Here is a 24,912-nt window from a genome sequence, read left to right as displayed (position 1 = left end):
GGTGGAGCCCACTAGGGAACAGGCAATTCTAGATTTAGTGATGTGTAATGAGGCAGATTTGATAAGAGAGCTTAAGGTGAAGGAACCCTTAGGAGGAAGTGACCATAATATGATAGAATTTACCCTGCAATTTGAGAGGAAAAAGCTGGAATCAGATGTAACGGTATTACAGTTGAATAAAGGCAACTACAGAGGCATGAGGGAGGAACTGGCAAGAATTGACTGGGAGATGAGCCTAGCAGGAAAGACAGTGGAACAGCAATGGCAGGAGTTTCTGGGAGTAATTTGGAAGACACAGCAAAAATTCATCCCTAGGAAGAAGAAGCAGACTAAAGGGAGGACAGGGCAACCATGGCTGACAAGGGAAGTCAGGGACAGCAGGAAAGCTAAAGAGAAAGCATACAATGCGGCGAAGAGCAGTGAGAAACCAAGGGATTGGGAAGCCTACAAAGACCAACAGAGGACAACTAAAATAGAAATAAGGAGGGAGAAGATTAAATATGAGGGTAAACTAGCCAGTAATAGAAGATTGCAAGAGTTTTTTTAGATATATAAAGAATAAGAGAGAGGCAAAAGTGGACAATTGCCTCTGGAAAATGATGCTGGAGAAGTAGTAGTGGGGAACAAAGAAATGGCGGAGGAACTGAATAGGTACTTTACGTCAGTCTTCACGGTGGAAGACACGAGTGACATCCCCAAAGTTCAAGAGAGTCGGGGGGCAGAGGTGAGTATGGTGGCCATTACCAAGGATAAGGTGCTAGGAAAACTGAAAGGTCTGAAGGTGGATAAATCACCTGGACCAGATGGATTACACCCCAGAGTTCTGAAGGAGATAGCTGAAGAGACAGTGGAGGCGTTAGTGGTGATCTTTCAGGAATCACTGGAGTCAGGGAGGGTCCCAGAGGACTGGAAAATCGCTAATGTAACCCCCCTGTTTAAGAAGAGAGTGAGGCAAAAGACGGGAAATTACAGGCCGATTAGCCTGACCTCAGTCGTTGGTAAGATTTTACAGTCTATTATTAAGGATAAGATTTCAGAATATTTGGATGTGCATGGTAAAATAGGGCAAAGTCAGCATGGTTTCATCAAGGGGAGGTCATGCCTGTTAGAATTCTTTGAAGAGGTAACGTGTAGGTTAGACAAAGGAGAACCATGGATGTTATCTACTTGGACTTCCAGAAGGCCTTTGACAAGGTGCCGCACAGGAGGCTGCTCAGTAAGATAAGAGCCCATGGTGTTAGATGCAAGGTACTAGCATGGATAGAAGATTGGCTGTCTGGCAGGAGGCAGAGAGTGGGGATAAGGGGGTCCTTCTCAGGATGGCGGCCAGTGACTAGTGGAGTTCCGCTAGGGTCAGTGTTGGGACCACAACTTTTCACTTTATACATTAATGATCTAGATGAAGGAACTGAGGGCATCCTGGCTAAGTTTGCAGATGATACAAAGATAGATGGAGGGACAGGTAGTATTGAGGAGGTGGGGAGGCTGCAGAAGGATTTGGACAGGTTGGGAGAATGGGCAAAGAAGTGGCAGATGGAATACAATGTGGGGAAGTGTGAGGTCATGCACTTTGGTAGGAAGAATAGAGGCATAGACTATTTTCTAAGTGGGGAGAGAATTCAGAAATCTGGAGTGCAAAGGGACTTGGGAGTCTAGTCCAGGATTCTCTTAAGGTTAACTTGCAGGTTGACACGGTAGTTAGGAAGGCAAATGCAATGTTGACATTTACTTCGAGAGGACTAGAATATAAAAGCAGGGATGTGGTGTTGAGGCTTTATAAGGCTCTGGTCAGACCACATTTAGAATATTGTGAGCGATTTTGGGCCCCGTATCTCAGGAAGGATGTTCTGGCCCTGGAGAGGGTCCAGAGGAGGTTCACGAGAATGGTCCTAGGAATGAAAGGCTTAACATATGAGGAACGTTTGAGGACCCTGGGTCTATACTCGATGGAGTTTAGAAGGATGAGGGGGGATCTGATTGAAACTTACAGAATACTGAAAGGCCTGGATAGAGTGGACGTGGGGAAGATGTTTCCATTAGTAGGAGAGACAAGGACCCGAGGGCACAGCCTCAGAGTAAAGGGAAGACCTTTTAGAACAGAGATGAGGAGAAACTTCTTTAGCCAGAGAGTGGTGAATCTATGGAATTCATTGCCACAGAAGGCTGTGGAGGCCAGGTCATTGAGTGTATTTAAGACCGAGATAGATAGGTTCTTGATTGTTAAGGGGATCAAAGGTTATGGGGAGAAGGCGGGAGAATGTGGTTGAGAAACTTATCAGCCATGATTGAATGGCGGAGCAGACTCGATGGGCTGAATGGCCTAATTTCTGCTCCTATGTCATATGGTCTTATTACGAAAAACAGTGAGGCTATTATTGTGAGCAAACCAATTGAAGAGATTTGGTTTTCCAACACATGAACTTGCATTGATATAGTGCCTTTCAAATAGTAAAACCATGCCGGGTACTTCATAGGAGAGTAATCAGACTAAATTGGACACCAAGGACTGGTGACCAATAACTTGGTCGAAGAGGTAGAGAAGCAGAGCTTCATCGAAGGAATTGCAGCATTTGGGCCGAAGCTGAAGGGTCAGTAATGGGGAGAATTAATTGGCAGATGCACAAGTGACCAAATGACTGTGAAACCATTGCCGATTGTCATAAAAACCCATCTGGTTCACTAATGTCCATTAAGGAAGGAAATCTGCCGTCCGAATCTGGTCTGGCCTACATGTGAATCCAGATCCACAGCAATGTGGTTGACTCTTAAATACCCTCTGAACAAGGGCAATTTGGGATGGCAATAAATGCTGGCTGAGCCAGTGACGCCTACATCCCATGAACAAATTTTTAAAAAAGGAACATCAAGACTCTGGCTTATCAAGTCAGAGCAAGTCAAGGGTTATTTCCCTATTACGAAGAAATTTGGATTTTAAAATAAATTGCATGGTGTGCAGCAGTTTCTGTAATTGCCATTTATAACTGTACAGCTGCAGTCATAGTCACGGTGCTGCTGAAAGGAACTTAAGAGGGTGTGTAACATGATTAGACTGTGTGGTAGCTGAACTGCAACAGGTAGTGAAGATACAATTCCTTAATTTACTTTCCCTTCTCCTATTCACTCTTCTACCAATTTGATAGTATAAGGGATTGCCTCATATTTTACTTTTTTTTTATCTAAGATTGATTTTTAAGTGGCTGCTGATTTTACTGTTTTGGCTGAGGCCAGAAATGTTTGAGAGATTTTTGGAGATGTTACTTGCTATGATCATCAGGGACCAGAAATAGGCCAACAGACAAACAGCCACCATAGAGAAAGTCACGGTGCACACACTCAGGGCAGTAAAGTGATAAAAACAAAAAACTGCGGATGCTGGGCAGTAAAGTGTTGTTTTGGGGCATTCAGTTCAATTCATCCCACATTACTGAATGCCTGCACTTTCTCATTAAGCACCCATTTCACCATGGCTGAAGATAAAGGTGATTAAGAATATTTGCTTGTGTGGTGGGTAAAGACTGACAAAGACTGGTTGGGCTTGATTGTTATATTTCAGTATGTAAATTCACCACTGGTGCACAGTGGTAGCAGTGTGTACCATCTACAACACGCATTGCAGCGACTCAGCAAGGCACCTTCGACAGCACCATGACACAAAGTAGGAAAGCAAGTTGTGAAGAGGATACAAAGTGTCTGCAAATGGATATTGATGGATTAAGTGGGCAAAATTTGGCAGTTGGTATATAATGTGGAGGTTGTCCACTTTGGCAGGAAGAATAGGGAAACAGAATATTATTTTAATGGAGGGAGACTGCAGAATGCTGCAGTACAGAGGATTCTGGGTGTCCTTATACATGAATAACAAAAAGTTAACATTCAGATACAACAAATGATTAGGAAGGCAAATGGAATGTTGGCCTTTATGGCAAGGAGGTTGGAGTATCAAAGTAGGGAACCAAAAGTAAGGAGACTGCACTGATTGTACTGTTTGAAATGTGTAAGATTCTGAGGGGCTTGACAGGGTAGATGCTGAGAGGCTGTTTCTCCTGGCGGGGGAATCTGGAACCAGGGGCACAGTTTCAAAATCAGGGAACTCCCAGAAATGAAGATGAATTTCTTCTCTCAGAGGGTTGTTAGTTTTTGGAATTCTCTTCCCCAGAGAGCAGTGGAGGCTGGGTCATTGAACATATTCAAGACTGAGGTAGATCTCTGATTGAAAAGGGCGGGCAGGCAGGCAAGTGGTGTTAGAGCTGCAATCAGATCAGCTGTGATCTTTATTGATGGGCTGAATGGCCTACTCTATTATTTATGATCTTATGACCACCTCCAAAACCTGTGACCTTGCCCATCTAGAAGGGCAAGGGCAACAGGCTCAAGGGAATACCATCACCTCCAAGTCGCACAGCATTCTGATTTGGAAATTTATCGCAGTTCCTTCACTGCCGCTAGGTCAAAATCATGGAACTCCTTTCCTAACAGCACTGTGGGTGTACCTACACTACGTGGACTGCAGCGGTTCAAAAAGGCAGCTCATCACCACCTTCTCGAGGGCAATTAGGGATGGGCAATAAATGCAGGCCTTGCCAGCCACTCTTAAATCCCTGTGAATGAATAGCTTGGGATGCTTGTTTTTATTTTGTTAATTCCCTTTTTGTATTGTGGAGAGCAATAGTCTAATTATTATCTCAACTCTCACCTCGATGAGATTAGCTGAGTATGGGAGTCCTCGTAAAATGGCTTTTTACTCTTCATGTGTCACTACTGTAATGTCTTCTGCCTACTCCACGATGACATGCAAGTCATGATCCTCACCAGTGGAACCACCACAAACCCTGTTTCAGTGAAAACTGGGGTCAAACAAGGTTGTGTCATTGCATCAACTCTCTTCTCCGTTTTCTTCACTGCAATACTCCACCTTACCTGCAGAAAGTTACCCACAGGTATGGCGATATTCTACAGAACAGACAGAAAACAGTTCAATCTACACTGCTTTCAATCCAAAACTGAAATCACTCTAACCTCAGTCATAGAGCTTCAGTATGAAGGTGATGCAGGTGTACGCACTCTCAGAAACAGCTCCGGGTCATTGACTTCTTCTCCGAATCATATGAGAAAATGGGCCTTTCGCTAAACACCGGGAAAACGAAGGTCCTCTTCCAATCAGGTTCTACAGCACACCTTCCCCTGTTGATTAAAATCAATGGTGAGATCCTGGAAAATGTGGACCACTTTTCATATCTTAGGAGCCTCTCTCGATGAAGGCTGACATAGATGATGAAATCCATCAGCACCTCCGCCTTTGGCTGACTGAAGAAAAGAGTATTTGAGGACCAGGATCTCAAACCTGAGGCAAAGGTCCTGGGTTACAGGCAGCAGTTATCCTCACTCTCCTATATGCTGCAGAGACTTGGACAACCTACAGCAGCTAGCTCAAAGCACTGGAGAAGTACTACCAGTGGTGCTTTCACAAGATCCTCCAAATCCAGTGGCAAGAAAGATGGTCCAACAGCAGCATCCTCTCTTAAACTAAGTTGCTCAGCATCAAGGCGTTAATCACTTAACCTGCCCAGCGGAGCTAGTTTTATGTAGTTCACAAGCCTGATACCAGACTTTCAAAGCAACTGCTCTACTCGGAACTTGGTTGCAACAAGAGACTTTCAGGAGGACAACAGAAATGCTTTAGGGATGTCCTCAAAGCATCCCTGAAGAGGTCAAACACCCTCAGCAGCAGGTGAGAATCCCTGGCTTAGACTGACCAAAATGGAGAAGACATTTCTGGGAAGGCACCGAACACATCGAGAGATTTATACAAAAGCAAAGTACTGTAGATGCTGGAAATCTGAAATAAAAACAGAACTGATGTAAGATTATCGACCTGAAATGTTAACTCTGTTTCTGTCCACAGAGCTGCCTGACCTGGTGAGTTTTCCCTACGTTTTTTGTTTTTACAAAGAGAGACTTGGTTGGGAATGGGCAGAGGTGAAGTCAAGGCATCAGAGAGAGCGCAGAAACCTCCAAACAACCCATCTATCCAACCCTCCAAACACCACCTGCCCCACATGTGGCAGAGTCTGCAGATTGCACATTGGACTTAGCAGCCATCCTGGAACCCATCGAACCAGAGTGGAAGCAAGTCATCCTCATTCCTGAGCAGCTACCTAAGAAAAAACTTTGAACCTCTCCCATTTGTTAATCTTATTAAGGTTAGATGTGAGCAGTTTACAGTACTCTTAGTTTGATAAACTGAGCTATGTTCTTTATTTGGTGCTTTGCCAAGTTCGCAAACTGGGACAAATTGTCTTTTTTGCTACCTACTGGTATTATATTCCCCTTTATTCACCTGTCTCCTCTCAAAATATATCAGGGAAATTTTGTATTACTCAAATATTACATGTGCAATGAGCACACCTCAGTTTAACAAAAACAAAAATAGCTGGAAAAACTCAGCAGGTCCGACAGCATCTGCGGAGAAGAATACAGTCAACGTTTCGAGTTCGTATGACTCTTCATCAGATGTTTTCAAATCAGATTCATGTAGGAGGAAAGAGGGGTGGACCTTCCACGAACTCAAGCCAACATCCAATAATAGAAGAAGACAGACATGGGTTTTGTGTCTCCTTTATTGCAGCTGCTCCTTTGATTTGCTGAGTTTCCAGTTAAACTGGTTTGGACTGTGCTGAGCAGAGTAGCATGTTGTACAGCAGACTACAGGAAGGGATATTGTACTGATCAGTGTAGAGTGCAACACGTCAGTGCGTTGTGTGCAGAATTTGCACATTTGGAGACCATGAGCACGGAGAAGAATTTCTATGGGAAATATGGTAATCGTTCATGGGCCTTGTGCTTGTTGTGTTTGGAAACTTGTATGTTGATGCTGTGTGCTTGCTGTTTGCCATTCCTGTGCTCTGGAGCCTGAAGTGTAGACTGTGTGACGAATACAGTTAAACAGACAGGCCTGCAATCATGGAGTATTCACAGGATCTTGTATCTATTTTGTGCTCACACAGAGTAGATGACTTGATTAGAATGTTAATTGGTGTCGTACACAGACAGGCTGGGCCTGAAATTTTACGGCACTTGAGATTTTAATCAACAAGAGTGAAAATAAATGTAACTTTATTTCACTAATAGCTGCATGCAGAAAACCAATTACCTTTTATCTTTTTAAAATTCAAAGAGAAACTTGTGGCTGGAATGAGTAAGACTTGGTGGCAAGGCCTGACTCTGGTTATATTTTTCAGGGCCTTTTATAGTGAATCCCTTGTTTAAGGCTCATTAGTATAATTGTTAAAAGTGTTTGTGGTAGATCAGTTCTTAAATTCAAAGCCAGATGATTGGTGGTCGGAGCACCTTGAAATACTGTGGAGATAGATTGTACTGTAAGGGATCAGCTTTGAGATAAGCTGATCAACATAATTGCAAGAACACTAAGCTTTCTTTGGCTGGTGTGTATTTCCTTTGCCCCCTTTTGTTTTGCCATGAGCTGTGATTATAAATGCTGACAGTGGAAGATCATTGTACAGAGATTATTTTAATTACAAGTTTTACTTGCGAAAAATATGAGGTGTGACACTAACTTTGTCAACACATGAAATTGTGATGGTGACTGATGTTGAAGCTCCAGAGCGTTTCTTTATATTAATAAAAACAAAAAAACTGCGGATGCTGGAAATCCAAAACAAAAACAGAATTACCTGGAAAAACTCAGCAGGTCTGGCAGCATCGGCGGAGAAGAAAAGAGTTGACGTTTCGAGTCCTCATGACCCTTCGACAGAACTTGAGTTCGAGTCCAGGAAAGAGCTGAAATATAAGCTGGTTTAAGGTGTGTGTGTGGGGGGCGGAGAGATAGAGAGACAGAGAGGTGGAGGGGGTTGGTGTGGTTGTAGCGACAAACAAGCAGTGATAGAAGCAGATCATCAAAAGATGTCAACAACAATAGTACAATAGAACACATAGGTGTTAAAGTTAAAGTTGGTGATATTATCTAAACGAATGTGCTAATTAAGAATGGATGGTAGGGCACTCAAGGTATAGCTCTAGTGGGTTTTTTTTTATATTTTATATAATGGAAATAGGTGGGAAAAGGAAAATCTTTATAATTTATTGGGAAAAAAAAAGAAGGGGGTAACAGAAAGGGGGTGGGGATGGGGGAGGGGACTCACGACCTAAAGTTGTTGAATTCAATATTCAGTCCGGAAGGCTGTAAAGTCCCTAGTCGGAAGATGAGGTGTTGTTCCTCCAGTTTGCGTTGGGCTTCACTGGAACAATGCAGCAAGCCAAGGACAGACATGTGGGCAAGAGAGCAGGGTGGAGTGTTAAAATGGCAAGCGACAGGGAGGTTTGGGTCATTCTTGCGGACAGACCGCAGGTGTTCTGCAAAGCGGTCGCCCAGTTTACGTTTGGTCTCTCCAATGTAGAGGAGACCACATTGGGAGCAACGAATGCAGTAGACTAAGTTGGGGGAAATGCAAGTGAAATGCTGCTTCACTTGAAAGGAGTGTTTGGGTCCTTGAACGGTGAGGAGAGAGGAAGTGAAGGGGCAGGTGTTGCATCTTTTGCGTGGGCAAGGGGTTGTGCCATAGGAGGGGGTTGAGGAGTAGGGGGTGATGGAGGAGTGGACCAGGGTGTCCCGGAGGGAGCGATCCCTACGGAATGCCGATAAGGGGGGTGAAGGGAAGATGTGTTTGGTAGTGGCATCATGCTGGAGTTGGCGGAAATGGCGGAGGATGATCCTTTGAATGCGGAGGCTGGTGGGGTGATAAGTGAGGACAAGGGGGACCCTATCATGTTTCTGGGAGGGAGGAGAAGGAGTGAGGGCGGATGCGCGGGAGATGGGCCGGACACGGTTGAGGGCCCTGTCAACGACCGTGGGTGGAAAACCTCGGTTAAGGAAGAAGGAGGACATGTCAGAGGAACTGTTTTTGAATGTAGCATCATCGGAACAGATGCGACGGAGGCGAAGGAACTGAGAGAATGGGATGGAGTCCTTACAGGAAGTGGGGTGTGAGGAGCTGTAGTCGAGATAGCTGTGGGTGTCGGTGGGTTTGTAATGGATATTGGTGGACAGTCTATCACCAGAGATTGAGACAGAGAGGTCAAGGAAGGGAAGGGAAGTGTCAGAGATGGACCACGTGAAAATGATGGAGGGGTGGAGATTGGAAGCAAAATTAATAAATTTTTCCAAGTCCTGACGAGAGCATGAAGCAGCACCGAAATAATCATCGATGTACCGGAGAAAGAGTTGTGGAAGGGGGCCGGAGTAGGACTGCAACAAGGAATGTTCCACATACCCCATAAAGAGACAGGCATATCTGGGGCCCATGCGGGTACCCATAGCCACACCTTTTATTTGGAGGAAGTGAGAGGAGTTGAAGGAGAAATTTCTCTTTATGTGACTTCTCGTCAGGACTTGGAAAAATTTATTAATTTTGCTTCCAATCTCCACCCCTCCATCATTTTCACGTGGTCCATCTCTGACACTTCCCTTCCCTTCCTTGACCTCTCTGTCTCAATCTCTGGTGATAGACTGTCCACCAATATCCATTACAAACCCACCGACACCCACAGCTATCTCGACTACAGCTCCTCACACCCCACTTCCTGTAAGGACTCCATCCCATTCTCTCAGTTCCTTCGCCTCCGTCGCATCTGTTCCGATGATGCTACATTCAAAAACAGTTCCTCTGACATGTCCTCCTTCTTCCTTAACCGAGGTTTTCCACCCACGGTCGTTGACAGGGCCCTCAACCGTGTCCGGCCCATCTCCCGCGCATCCGCCCTCACTCCTTCTCCTCCCTCCCAGAAACATGATAGGGTCCCCCTTGTCCTCACTTATCACCCCACCAGCCTTCGCATTCAAAGGATCATCCTCCGCCATTTCCGCCAACTCCAGCATGATGCCACTACCAAACACATCTTCCCTTCACCCCCCTTATCGGCATTCCGTAGGGATCGCTCCCTCCGGGACACCCTGGTCCACTCCTCCATCACCCCCTACTCCTCAACCCCCTCCTATGGCACAACCCCTTGCCCACGCAAAAGATGCAACACCTGCCCCTTCACTTCCTCTCTCCTCACCGTCCAAGGACCCAAACACTCCTTTCAAGTGAAGCAGCATTTCACTTGCATTTCCCCCAACTTAGTCTACTGCATTCGTTGCTCCCAATGTGGTCTCCTCTACATTGGAGAGACCAAACGTAAACTGGGCGACCGCTTTGCAGAACACCTGCGGTCTGTCCGCAAGAATGACCCAAACCTCCCTGTCGCTTGCCATTTTAACACTCCACCCTGCTCTCTTGCCCACATGTCTGTCCTTGGCTTGCTGCATTGTTCCAGTGAAGCCCAACGCAAACTGGAGGAACAACACCTCATCTTCCGACTAGGGACTTTACAGCCTTCCGGACTGAATATTGAATTCAACAACTTTAGGTCGTGAGTCCCCTCCCCCATCCCCACCCCCTTTCTGTTACCCCCTTCTTTTTTTTTCCCAATAAATTATAAAGATTTTCCTTTTCCCACCTATTTCCATTATATAAAATATAAAAAAAAACCCACTAGAGCTATACCTTGAGTGCCCTACCATCCATTCTTAATTAGCACATTCGTTTAGATAATATCACCAACTTTAACTTTAACACCTATGTGTTCTATTGTACTATTGTTGTTGACATCTTTTGATGATCTGCTTCTATCACTGCTTGTTTGTCGCTACAACCACACCAACCCCCTCCACCTCTCTGTCTCTCTATCTCTCCGCCCCCCACACACACACCTTAAACCAGCTTATATTTCAGCTCTTTCCTGGACTCGAACTCAAGTTCTGTCGAAGGGTCATGAGGACTCGAAACGTCAACTCTTTTCTTCTCCGTTTCTTTATATTGGTTTGTGGCATGTGGGCGTCATTGTTCTATAGGTGAGTATTGCAAACAACATTTATATAGTACCAGAGATAAAAACAAAAAACTGCGGATGCTGGAAATCCAAAACAAAAACAGAAATACCTGGAAAAACTCAGCAGGTCTGGCAGCATCGGCAGAGAGGAACAAAGTTAAAAAAACAAAGAACAAAGAAGAACTTTGTTCTTCTCCGCCGATGTTGCCAGACCTGCTGAGTTTTTCCAGGTATTTCTGTTTTTGTTTTATATAGTACCATATGTCTCTGATAACCGCCCTAGAGCTCCTCGTGCACAGTGGATTACTTTGGGTTGCAGTGACTATCTTGTGTGAGCATGAATTGGTTTGATATTAAAGGTGTGGGGGAGGGGGAGGGGGCGGTTGGGTGGTCGGGGGGAGAACAGCAGCACTTGATAACATGCTTCACCAAGCTGAGCTGGTGTAGAATGGGGACAGACATGATGGGCTGAATTTAATGCCCCCCAAGGCAGAGATGCATTTAGTTGGTTGGGAAGTTTCTGGGTGGGGACAGTGCCGCCTTCAAACCTCTCCCGTTGGGTTAAAATCCTGGCCCTCCCTCCCTAACAACACTGTGGGTGTATCTATACCACACGGACTGCAGCGGTTCAAGAAGGCAGCTCACCACCGCCTTCTCAAGGGCAACTAGGGATGGGCAATAAATGCTGGTGTACCCAGCGAAGCCCACATCCCATGAATGAATAAAAAAAAAAGTCCGGTGTGGGAAAGATTGTGGATGGCCTTCTCACCCTGATGCCAATTGAGTCCCTGAAATGGGCAGTTAATGCCCATCTAAGGGCCCCATCACACCACCACTGGTATTAACCCAGTGTGAGGCAGAGAGTCGACACACAGGAATTCCAAAAAGCATAATTTGTTTGGTTTGCTTGCGGACTCCAGCAGGGGGGCAGTGGATAGTCCCTCATTGCCAGGCACTCAATGCTTGATCGAGGGACCCAGCATCGGAAAGAAAGGCCACTCCTGTGCCCTTTCTTCTGAGCCTGCCCCCACAACACCCGTTCCTATCCTCGCTCACCCTTTGGCCCGGGTCCCTCACCGATCCTGGGCCTCTGTTGGGTGCATTGTCGGCAGATACCACCACTCCCCCAGTGACACTGATGGCAATGAGGATCTGTCAGCCCCTGGCTGGCAGCTTTCCAGGTGGCATCTCCAATCCTGGGGCCCTTGATCCCAGGGAAAGCCCACTGCTGCCCATTTAAGTGCCTGACTAGCACTTCCCCGAAGGAGGCCACACAGGGTTTTCACCGGTTCTCCAGCTGGTGGGCTAGACCCATAAGAATACAAAAGGTGGGGGCTAGAGTGGGCCATTCTACCTGCACCCCCATTCAGTGAGATCATTATTGATCTGATGTGGCCTTGGCTCCATTATCCTGCCTGTTCCTGTCACCTGGATTAAATTCTGTCCCATGTGATTGTGACAGGCTGTGAAAGCTGATAAACATGTGAGTGAGCAGCCTTGGACATCTGAATAAGACGGATAGTGACATTGAAGTCCAGTAGGAGAGAGGTGATTTTTGACTCCTACTCTCCGAAGGCTCTGGATCGAAAGGCTTGCACAGAATTTTGTATTTATATTCATAAAGTATTGTGAAATATCTGAGTTTGAGTGAAAATAGCAAATACTTTAGCTCTGTTCCTCAATAACCTTGTGTTTTGATCAAGTTTACTGTAAAATGCTGACAGAAAATAATGGGGCATGTGCTAGTACAGCACATTAGTCCAATGGGCTGTGTACACACAACATAATCTGACACCTGTAATTTCTCATATTGCTGATGCCAATGACTAACTCCACTAGGTTTCCCTGGTAATGTGGAGAGTAGAGTTATCAAATGAAGGATTTTCTCTTAAAGGTTCCAAGGAAGGAAAGCATTTCTTTTTGCAGTTGATAATATCCTGTCCAATTGTCTCAGCCAGTTTAACCATTGCTCCCCAAGGATTCCATGAAGTTTCAGTCTGGTGTAGTTGTTGATCCGTGTAGATCAGTAAGTTCGGTGCTAAGTTAATCAGACAGAGCAGCAGCTTGCACTCTGCTGTAGGTTTCAATGCACATGGACTAGGGAAAGAAGTTTCTGCTTCTGAACTTTCTTTTGACTCCACTGGAAAATACACTTTGCATGAAAACAGAATTGTGATGCTCTCTGGGGTGAATAGCCTGACAGCACTCGTTGTTTAGGCTCACACCTGGTGACCACGGAACTGGATGTGTTAGAATCTTTAGAGGATGAGGGGAGAAAACTAAATGTGATTGGATTTGCCATAATGTTTGGTTTGGAAAAATTGGGTCATGTGTGGAAAAGCAGTTAGAATGCTCAAAGGTAACTGGTCATTGTTAGGGAATGTGTTGTTAACCCTTCATTCCCCTTAAATGTGACCTGGCAAGACATTAAGTTACCAACTTCTCATTACAAGTAGTGATGGATAATAAATGCTACCCTTGCCATCTACATGGCATAATTCCAGAGTGTGATGGAATACCCACCACTTGTCTGGATGAGTGCAGCTCCAACAACACACAGAAGCTTGACATCATCCAAGCAGGCTGTTTGATTGGCACCACATCCACCTCTTTAAACAATCACTCCCACCATCACAGACACAGCAATGTGCACCATATACAAGATGCACTGCAGCAACTCACCAAGGCTCCTTCGATAGCACCTTCCAAATCCATGATCTCTGCATCTTAGAAGGTTGAGGGCAGCAGATACATGGGAACACCACCACTGCAAGTTCCTCTCCAAGCCACACACCATTCTGACTTGGAAATATATCACCGTTCCTTCACTGTCACTAGGGCAAAATCGTGGTACTCCCTTCCTAACAGCACTGTGGGTGTACCTACACCACGTGGCCTGCAGTGGTTCAAGAAGGTGCTGCACATCATCTTCTCAATGGAATTAGGGGTGGGCAATAAATGCTGGTCTAGTCAGCAAGGCCCACATCCCGTGAATGAATTAAAAACAAAAATAACACCCAGATCCTGCAAATGAATGAAAAATAGTTCCCTGAAGTGGAATGAGAAGAGGCCATTTGGCCCATCAGCAAGCTTAGATCAGGCCTGCAGCTCCCTGATAGCTCAATGAATCAAATACTGCCCAACATATAGGAGTCATAGACCTGAAAAATCCCCAGTCAGTGCTGGTTCAAACAGTGTTCTCTACTGAATAATTAGGACACTGGTGGAGATGTTACAACTAGTCTCCAACAGCAGTAGGGATTCCTGCTTATCATCTCCATCTCCTCTCCTAAAAAGTAGCATTGTAGATTGGATAAGATCAGACTTCACTGAATACCTCCACCTTTGAATAGTCTGTCAGCATTCACCACCCATGCTCACTGCAGGAGTTGACTTCGAGGAGGTTCTGTAGGGCAGGTGGGCTGAGTGGAATTGTACCCCGGATGTAATACAACACTTTTTTCAGGGAAGAGAAGGGAGTGAAAATTGAGGGAAGCAAAAAGCTGTATTACTGAGAGTCGAGTGGCAGGGTCTCTCCCCAGCTGGGTTTTAAAAATGAACTTGTAACCTATATAATATCCTGTAACTCAGTTACTTGGCCAGCCACCAGAGAAAAGGGCAGGATGTTGTGCAGAATTAGTAATTTGCCATCCTTTGGGAGCAGGGTCAGGAAATTCCAACCTTTTTTCATTGAAATATGATTTAATTCCCAAAGTAAAGCAAGTTTAGGTACTAAATATATACAACACTTGGATTGGTATGGTCAGGTTCAAATGACAGATAAAAAGTTTGGTTAAAACAGTGTGGCACAGACCAGGAAAGCTTCAGATTCAACTCTTACAATTGCTCAGTCAGAACAGCTTTATGGGGCTGTAGCTGACTTCACTGCCCCTTGAATCAGAAGAGGAAAATCATATTTATAATTACACACATATATCCCTGCATATCCTGCCATTTCCCAGGAAGGAGATGGAGGAACATGCTGCTACAAGATGCACCTCTAATTAATCTACCATTGTGCAGCACGTTCTATGCCTTTTGGCCACACACATTTCTACTGAAATTCATTGTTTAGAGACTGTACGTATTCTTCTCTAAGTATACTTAGTAATGAGCAAGTATCCATTTAAAATAATATCAGGTCAGGGGAAAAACTAGTTTGTCAACAACTTTTGTGCATGGATCAGGCTTTCTGTACAATGGGAGGGAGTAAGAATGGTGAAGATTTTAATGAAATGGAGACAAGAAGTTGAAATGTGCCTTGTGTTAGAGTTCTGTGCCTGGCAGGAATTGGCTCTTGAGGTGCTTGCTGGAGCCACATTACTGGTCACATTACAGAGAGATGTTTGCTATGAGCAGCTGGCATCGCTGGACCACACATTTTACTGTCCCGGCCAGTCAGTTTAGCAGAATGTTTCTCTGGTCCTTGTGGTGGTTGAACTGACTGAAGTTTAACCACCCTGAGCCCCCTCACTGCTGACAGGAACAGTAGCTGTCTGCCATTTGACCAACTTCCTGAAGGAAAACTGAGCCTCATTAAAGAAGTTGTTCACCACTCTATAAGTATCACTCATGTCTCTAAATAAGACATTTGTGGGTTGAAGCCCCACTCCAGAAGTCTAGCATGTAAACTGGGCTGACACTCCACTGTAGTCCTGAGAGAGAACAGCGCTGACACTCTGCTGTAGTCCTGAGAGAGAACCGTGCTGACACTCTGCTGTAGTCCTGAGAGAGAACCGTGCTGACACTCTGCTGTAGTCCTGAGAGAGAACCACACTGACACTCTGCTGTAGTCCTGAGAGAGAACCACGCTGACACTCTGCTGTAGTCCTGAGAGAGAACCACGCTGACACTCTGCTGTAGTCCTGAGAGAGAACCACGCTGACACTCTGCTGTAGTCCTGAGAGAGAACCATGCTGACACTCTGCTGTAGTCCTGGGAGAGAATGACACTGACACTCTGCTGTAGTCCTGAGAGAGAACCACGCTGACACTCTGCTATAGTCCTGAGAGAGAACCGCGCTGACACTCTGCTGTAGTCCTGAGAGAGAACCGCGCTGACACTCTGCTGTAGTCCTGAGAGAGAACCGCGCTGACACTCTGCTGTAGTCCTGAGAGAGAACCGCGCTGACACTCTGCTGTAGTCCTGAGAGAGAACCGCGCTGACACTCTGCTGTAGTCCTGAGAGATAACCGCGCTGACACTCTGCTGTAGTCCTGAGAGAGAACCGCGCTGACACTCTGCTGTAGTCCTGAGAGAGAAGCGCGCTGACACTCTGCTGTAGTCCTGAGAGAGAACCGCGCTGACACTCTGCTGTAGTCCTGAGAGAGAACCGCGCTGACACTCTGCTGTAGTCCTGAGAGAGAACCGCGCTGACACTCTGCTGTAGTCCTGAGAGAGAACCGCGCTGACACTCTGCTGTAGTCCTGAGAGAGAACCGCGCTGACACTCTGCTGTAGTCCTGAGAGAGAACCACGCTGACACTCTGATGTAATCCTGAGAGAGAACCGCGCTGACACTCTGCTGTAGTCCTGAGAGAGAACCGCGCTGACACTCTGCTGTAGTCCTGAGAGAGAACCGCGCTGACACTCTGCTGTAGTCCTGAGAGAGAAGCGCGCTGACACTCTGCTGTAGTCCTGAGAGAGAAGCGCGCTGACACTCTGCTGTAGTCCTGAGAGAGAAGCGCGCTGACACTCTGCTGTAGTCCTGAGAGAGAAGCGCGCTGACACTCTGCTGTAGTCCTGAGAGAGAAGCGCGCTGACACTCTGCTGTAGTCCTGAGAGAGAAGCGCGCTGACACTCTGCTGTAGTCCTGAGAGAGAACCGCGCTGACACTCTGCTGTAGTCCTGAGAGAGAACCGCGCTGACACTCTGCTGTAGTCCTGAGAGAGAACCGCGCTGACACTCTGCTGTAGTCCTGAGAGAGAACCGCGCTGACACTCTGCTGTAGTCCTGAGAGAGAACCGCGCTGACACTCTGCTGTAGTCCTGAGAGAGAACCGCGCTGACACTCCGCTATAGACTTAGAGAGAACCGCGCTGACACTCTGCTGTAGTCCTGAGAGAGAAACGCGCTGACACTCTGCTGTAGTCCTGAGAGAGAACCACGCTGACACTCTGATGTAATCCTGAGAGAGAACCACGCTGACACTCCGCTATAGACTTAGAGAGAACCGCGCTGACACTTTGCTGTAGTCCTGAGAGAGAACCGCGCTGGCACTCTGCTGTAATCCTGAGAGAGAACCGCGCTGACACTCTGCTGTAGTCCTGAGAGAGAACCGTGCTGACACTCTGCTGTAGTCCTGAGAGAGAACCGCGCTGACACTCTGCTGTAGTCCTGAGAGAGAACCACGCTGACACTCTGCTATAGACTTAGAGAGAACCGCGCTGACACTTTGCTGTAGTCCTGAGAGAGAACCACGCTGACACTCTGCTGTAGTCCTGAGAGAGAACTGCGCTGACACTCTGCTGTAATCCTGAGAGAGAACCACGCTGACACTCCGCTATAGACTTAGAGAGAACCGCGCTGACACTTTGCTGTAGTCCTGAGAGAGAACCACGCTGACACTCTGCTGCAGTCCTGAGAACCACGCTGACACTCTGCTGCAGTCCTGAGAACCACGCTGACACTCTGCTGCAGTCCTGAGAACCACGCTGACACTCTGCTGCAGTCCTGAGAACCACGCTGACACTCTGCTGCAGTCCTGAGAACCACGCTGACACTCTGCTGCAGTCCTGAGAACCACGCTGACACTCTGCTGCAGTCCTGAGAACCACGCTGACACTCTGCTGCAGTCCTGAGAACCACGCTGACACTCTGCTGCAGTCCTGAGAACCACGCTGACACTCTGCTGCAGTCCTGAGAACCACGCTGACACTCTGCTGCAGTCCTGAGAACCACGCTGACACTCTGCTGCAGTCCTGAGAACCACGCTGACACTCTGCTGCAGTCCTGAGAACCACGCTGACACTCTGCTGCAGTCCTGAGAACCACGCTGACACTCTGCTGCAGTCCTGAGAACCACGCTGACACTCTGCTGCAGTCCTGAGAACCACGCTGACACTCTGCTGCAGTCCTGAGAACCACGCTGACACTCTGCTGCAGTCCTGAGAACCACGCTGACACTCTGCTGCAGTCCTGAGAACCACGCTGACACTCTGCTGCAGTCCTGAGAACCACGCTGACACTCTGCTGCAGTCCTGAGAACCACGCTGACACTCTGCTGCAGTCCTGAGAACCACGCTGACACTCTGCTGCAGTCCTGAGAACCACGCTGACACTCTGCTGCAGTCCTGAGAACCACGCTGACACTCTGCTGCAGTCCTGAGAACCACGCTGACACTCTGCTGCAGTCCTGAGAACCACGCTGACACTCTGCTGCAGTCCTGAGAACCACGCTGACACTCTGCTGCAGTCCTGAGAACCACGCTGACACTCTGCTGCAGTCCTGAGAACCACGCTGACACTCTGCTGCAGTCCTGAGAACCACGCTGACACTCTGCTGCAGTCCTGAGAACCACGCTGACACTCTGCTGCAGTCCTGAGAACCACGCTGACACTCTGCTGCAGTCCTGAGAACCACGCTGACACTCTGCTGCAGTCCTGAGAACCACGCTGACACTCTGCTGCAGTCCTGAGAACCACGCTGACACTCTGCTGCAGTCCTGAGAACCACGCTGACACTCTGCTGCAGTCCTGAGAACCACGCTGACACTCTGCTGCAGTCCTGAGAACCACGCTGACACTCTGCTGCAGTCCTGAGAACCACGCTGACACTCTGCTGCAGTCCTGAGAACCACGCTGACACTCTGCTGCAGTCCTGAGAACCACGCTGACACTCTGCTGCAGTCCTGAGAACCACGCTGACACTCTGCTGCAGTCCTGAGAACCACGCTGACACTCTGCTGCAGTCCTGAGAACCACGCTGACACTCTGCTGCAGTCCTGAGAGAGAACCACGCTGACACTCTGCTGCAGTCCTGAGAGAGAACCACGCTGACACTCTGCTGCAGTCCTGAGAGAGAACCACGCTGACACTCTGCTGCAGTCCTGAGAGAGAACCACGCTGACACTCTGCTGCAGTCCTGAGAGAGAACCACGCTGACACTCTGCTGCAGTCCTGAGAGAGAACCACGCTGACACTCTGCTGCAGTCCTGAGAGAGAACCACGCTGACACTCTGCTGCAGTCCTGAGAGAGAACCACGCTGACACTCTGCTGCAGTCCTGAGAACCACGCTGACACTCTGCTGTAGTCCTGAGAGAGAACTGTGCTGACACTCTGCTGTAGTCCTGAGAGAGAACCGCGCTGACACTCTGCTGTAGTCCTGAGAGAGAACCACGCTGACACTCTGCTGCAGTCCTGAGAACCACGCTGACACTCTGCTGTAGTCCTGAGAGAGAACTGTGCTGACACTCTGCTGTAGTCCTGAGAGAGAACCGCGCTGACACTCTGCTGTAGTCCTGAGAGTGGACTGGGCTGTGAGGAGCGCATCAGATCAATTAAGTTAGTTAGGATGCATATTAAGATCCCATGGCATGTCTGCCATACAGAGGGCAATATTTTATTTGATTGAGTTCATTTTTCAATAAATATCCATTTAAATGTATTCACTGCTGATTTTATTCCAGTGCTTTAGTGGGAGGGTGTAGTGTGCAAACTGACTATATTGTCTGTCTACATAATGCCAGCCACTGTCCTTCCAGAGTAACTCGTGCTTTGAGCAACTCGGATATCTTGTATGCAAAGTCACTACATAAACTGTTTCCTGTTGTGCATTAATATCAGTACAAAAACATACCTGTCAGCAGTAGGCTTGTAGAGGCAGTTGCAACTTCCCACTCTCTTTGCTGTTCTCCCTTTCTCTGTGTAGCTTCTCTCCCACCCACCACACACGTACACACACACACACACACACACAACTCGAGGGCATTTAATTTGTTTAATTGATTTTGCATCCTTTTGTTTTGCTTTGCTATGTTGTCTGATGTTTGGAATAATGCTACCCAACACATGCACATGAGCGAGAGCAGAGCTCAGAGCAGTGAGTTTCCTGTGTGACAGGAACTGCAAAGGCTGCATGTTTGTGGGGGGTGGGGGGGTGGGGGACATGATTGTAAACTGAAAGTCTACAAGTAGACTTGTAGATTGTAGACTGAAGATTGAAGACAGCTCACCACTGCTTTCTCAAGGGCAATTGGGATGGGCAATAAATGCTGGCCTAGCCAGTGATGGCCACATCTCATGAATGAATAAAGAAAAACTGCCTATAAAGGTGAACCAAACACTTTTCATTAAAAAAAATAAACAGGATCTCTGAAGAGAAAAGATAGGTTCATGTTTTGTGCAGAGAACCTTGATCAGAAGTTGGCATAAGCACCAGCTGATGGGTGTTCTGTATATTTCCAGAATTTATGATTTACTCTCTAGGATCTGATATTGCTTAACTCTGGCAGGTAAAAAGTGGAGGAAGCACACTCTTAAGCATTGCAGTGATTATTGTTTTGTGCTAGAAGTCAGTACCATCGTTTATTCTTGGCTTGTCTCAAACCAGAGGGCATCCTAAAGTTGGAGCAATAGGAGCTCCATTTAAGCGTGCCACAATATACTCACCTATATTGAGTCCCTATTTGAAAGAAGGTTGTGTGTTCCGGTCCCACTGCAGAAACATGAAACAATCCAGGCTAACATTCCAGTACAGCACCAAGGGAGTCGGCTTCAGGATGAAGCAATAAATCCAGGCCTCTTTGGGTGTTTGTAAAAGATCCCATGGTACTGTTTGAAGAGCAGAGAGTTTTTACCAATAACCTGGCCAATTTTTATACTTCGACCAGCATCTAAGAATAAACTGCGTGTTCCCATGTAATTGTTGAGCTGAAACAAAAACAGAAACAGAAATACCTGGAAAAACTCAGCAGGTCAGGCAGCATTGGTGAAGAAGAGTACAGTTGATGTTTTGAGTCCTCATGACCCTTCAACAGAACTAAGTAAAAATAGGAAAGGGGTGAAATATAAGCTGGTTTAGGGTGGGGGGAGGGGGGGGTGGTTGTTGGGACAAGAAGCCAGTAATAGGTGGAGATAACCAAAAGATGTCACAGACAAAAGGACAAAGAGGTGTTGAAGGTGGTGATATTATCTAAAGGAATGTGCTAATTAAGGGTAGAAAGCAGGACAAACAAGATACAGATAGACCTAGTGGGGGTGGGGGTGGGGTGAAGGAATACTAAAAAGGCTAAAAGGTAGAGATAAAACAATGGATGGAAATACATTTAAAAATAATGGAAATAGGTGGGAAAAGAAAAATCTATATAAATTATTGGAAAAAAACAAAAAGGAGGGGGAAGAAACAGAAAAGGGGTGGGGATGGAGGAGAGAGTTCATGATCTAAAATTGTTGAACTCAATATTCAGTCCGGAAGGCTGCTTTTGAGGTGTGGTGTGTTTGATGTTTATCAGTTTTTTTTCTTTTCCTCTATGCAAATCATTGATGAAGCTCATAGGCACAATATTTTCGTTTTCATGTAAACAGCCCTGCAAATGTAGTTAACAGGAAGGTCTTCCCATTGTTGTGTCTGAACGTGCAAAGTGCTAAACGGAAAATCCCACAGTCCAACTAGTTCACTTTCTAACCACCTTGATAGTCAGATGATACAGTGACTGAAGCAATCCGTACTGCCAGTCAGCCTTGTTAATATTGTGGATGTGCCATACCCATTGGTGATGAGGTGTTTCCAGGGAGGGAGTTGGGAATTCAGGAAAGGGTTGAGGTCGGGGAATACTGAATCGTTCCTATAAACTGCCACCTACTTGGTGAATGGTGCTGGTTCAGGACCAGAACCTGGAGTGGGCTGGCTGGACTGGGACTGGGCTGGCTGCTCCCAGGGATAAAAACAAAAAAACTGCGGATGCTGGAAATCCAAAACAAAAACAGAATTACCTGGAAAAACTCAGCAGGGAGGGTCGAAGGGTCATGAGGACTGGAAACGTCAACTCTTTTCTTCTCCACCGATGCTGCCAGACCTGCTGAGTTTTTCCAGGTAATTCTCTTTTTGTTTTGGCTGCTCCCAGGGCTGGTCAACTCCTTTTATATTCTTTTGAGCACCTGTGAAGTTAATCACACTATTGAATCAAATTAACTGAATTAGTCAGATTGACAGTCCCTCAACTCCTTTTGTAAGAGTTAAATATAGTTCACCTGGAATATTTATTAATTGGTTGCAAGCTGCTTTCAGAATGAAATCTACTGGATTTTAGGAGTTGCTGAGCGGGTTCGAGGGGTGTATGGCCTACTACTCTTCTTACGTTCTGATGTTATTTCTCTGTTTTTGACTATTGTGCAAAATGTAGATTTTTTTCTAGCTGATTATTACTTCCAAGGGTGTGTCAAAGATTTTTTTTAAACACAGTCACATTTCCCAAAACCCTTCTTAAAACGAAAACAGAATGTTTAATTACTGTGTAGATTGCAGAGCAACAAAGGGCTGTTGGCAGTAAGGGTCAGTGCCTCACGGGGCAGGTGGGAGCCAGTACAGTATTGTAACCAAGAGCCTGCTGTTAGCTGCTAGTTATTACCCCGAATTGCTTTGTCTCTCTGAAGATGCTGGCTTCTGCCATCATTGGCACTGACCCTCACAATACATCGCTCAAGTGAACAGTCTTCACAGGAACTCAGTCTATATCAGCACAGTATTCCATTGTGGAAGGGGTTGTAACCAAGCCCAGGCCTATGCTCACCTGCCATTGGCACAAACTCGCTCCCCAGCAGAGGACACTAGACCGGAAACAGGAACCGTGGATGCTTTTACTTCCCTTAACCCAGGGAATACTGAGGTCATTTGTATTGTCTTTACCCCTGCTTACCTGGAATCAACTAACTCAACAGACTGTTCCTCCTCTGGCTCAACATCAGAGAGTGTCATTACTTAGTGAGCCATCAGGTATTGCTACACACTGCTGTTCCCAGGAATTAACCTCCCCACTGTTAACCACTCTGTAAAATCTTGTGTGTTATATTCTGTGCAGTAACGTTGTACATCAAGCTGTATGGATCATAAAGAAATGATAACATATATTTGCCTCGTCGATTAATAGGTGACAGATATGTCAGATGTGGTGTAGCTCCTGTACAAAGCAGGGGGGAGAAAGAGAGAGACTTAGATGAAGTGTGGGTTTCATTTTTATCTCTGTGGGTTTCATTTGTTCTTTGTGCATTTTTTTAAACCAAGTTGGCATCCCTTTTAATTTAAATGACTTGGTTACTTTTTTAAAGCAACTCTGACAAGTATGAGGCAAATATGTGGTGCACTGAAAAACAGCTAAAAGAAGAATTGCAAAACTTTTGTCAGATTTCTTAAGTCAGTGTGGAAACCCCAGTTTATGCGGTATAGATCATGAAACCTTTATGCCTAAGTTTAATGGCTGCCTCAGGGCTTGTCATTTACAACTAGACAAGTGTCATCATTTTATAGCACTGCCTTAGAATAGACTCTCAAAGCTGTCACAGCCATTGACAAGGACCCTATCTATTTACTACAATAAAAGCAAAGTACTGCAGATGCTGCAAATCTGAAACAAAAACAAAAAAATGCTGGAAATTCTCAGCAGGTCTAACGCTATCTGTGGAGAGAAAGACAGTTAATGTTTTGAGTCCATATGACCCTTCTTCAGATATCTATTTATTAACCAGGTGTAGGAGAGGGGTAGGCTTCTCACAGGCAGGCACGCTGCACTCCTTGGACTAGTTCATTCTATATTGGTCCTCGCCTTCACTCAGCTCTCACCTGTGGCTCCAGATAGTTGTTAGCATGTGACAGCAGCCCCACCCCAGTAAATCACTTCAACAGGTGGGCCAGACCAGGTGAGGATTGCTAATGCATCTCCTGCCCTTGGTAACTTAGGGATTTGTTATTGTAGCATGTGAAGCCTGATTCTGGCAAAATGGCACATGAGACCAATCTAAAGTGCAATGCCCTTGAGGCCGGGTAGGAACTGTGTTGTGGAACATGTAGAGCTTAAGACACAAGACATCCTGACCATCCACTGCATCTGGATCCATCTCCTGCATCTAGACTCATCTTGCCACTGACCAAGATAGGTCAGGACGAGAGACTGAGGCTGACGATGCACAGCTCTCCCTTACTATCATTCAAATGATGTACAAGTCAAGTTCATGTTTGCAATCTTTCGACCAGTTTCTATAATGAAATTGTATGTCAATAGGAAGGTTGCCAGTTATATCTCAATTGTTTGTATACATCTGTATTCTATATTCTGCTACAACACAAAAAGTGTTTTAAATAAAATATTATATTTGTTCTTACATAAAGTTGCTTATTGTAGTGGAATTTGCATGCTATATATATTATTTCACACAAACCTGCATTTGTATACATATTTTAATGTATCTATTTTGTGTGTCTTAGATGAACCAAAGAAATTTGATCCATCATTCAAAGGGCCAATTGCAAACAGGTAGGATGAAATATAGCTTTCATTTTCTCCCAAAGTAATTTAAAAATTTTGTGCAATTTCAGCACTGTATTTCTTTCAACCAAAGTAAAAGTTATGGATTTTGCAGTTCCAAACTTGGGTTGTGTCTAGAAAGAGTATCTTCAGTTGTACAACACTTTTTTTCTTTCATTGGGTGTGGGTGTTGCTGGCAAGATCAGCATTTGTTGCCCATCCCTAATTGCCCTTAAACTGAGTGGCTTGCTAGGCCATTTCAGAGGGCAGTTAAGAGTCAACCACATTGCTGTGGGTCTGGAGTCATATGCAGGCCAGAGCAGGTAAGGACAGCAGATTTGCTTTCCCAAAGGATATTCGTGACTGAGATGCATTTTTATGACACTCAATGATGGTTGAGAGGTCACCATTCCTGAGGCTAGCTTTTCATTCCAGTTATTTGTTTTATTGAATTTAAATTCCACCAGCTACCTTAGTGGGATTTGAACACTGTATAACACAAGCGTACAGCCCAAGGGTGCACACGGTCTGTCACTGTTAAATACTGGGGTACAGTACTGGTGGAGATAG

At 46.0% G+C, this 24,912-nt stretch overlaps 1 protein-coding gene across 3 annotated transcripts in view; it reads left to right on the top strand.

Annotated features, from left to right (window-relative positions):
- slc44a2 (solute carrier family 44 member 2) overlaps positions 1–24,912 on the top strand; it is a 230,279-nt gene that overhangs the window by 4,559 nt on the left and 200,808 nt on the right. Inside the window, exons 1-2 of one of the 3 annotated variants that reach the window (XM_041177025.1) lie at positions 6,714–6,818; positions 24,303–24,351. In XM_041177025.1, the coding sequence (XP_041032959.1) occupies positions 6,785–6,818; positions 24,303–24,351 (83 nt within the window). In that variant the 5' untranslated portion in view covers positions 6,714–6,784. Of the gene's footprint in view, positions 1–6,713; positions 6,819–24,302; positions 24,352–24,912 lie in introns of those variants that run through there. The other 2 variants (XM_041177027.1, XM_041177026.1) reach the window with 2 other exon arrangements.

This window comes from Carcharodon carcharias, chromosome 30 (assembly GCF_017639515.1).
Source record: "Carcharodon carcharias isolate sCarCar2 chromosome 30, sCarCar2.pri, whole genome shotgun sequence".
Taxonomy (NCBI): domain Eukaryota; kingdom Metazoa; phylum Chordata; class Chondrichthyes; order Lamniformes; family Lamnidae; genus Carcharodon; species Carcharodon carcharias.
This window is presented reverse-complemented; position numbering and strand designations above follow the sequence as displayed.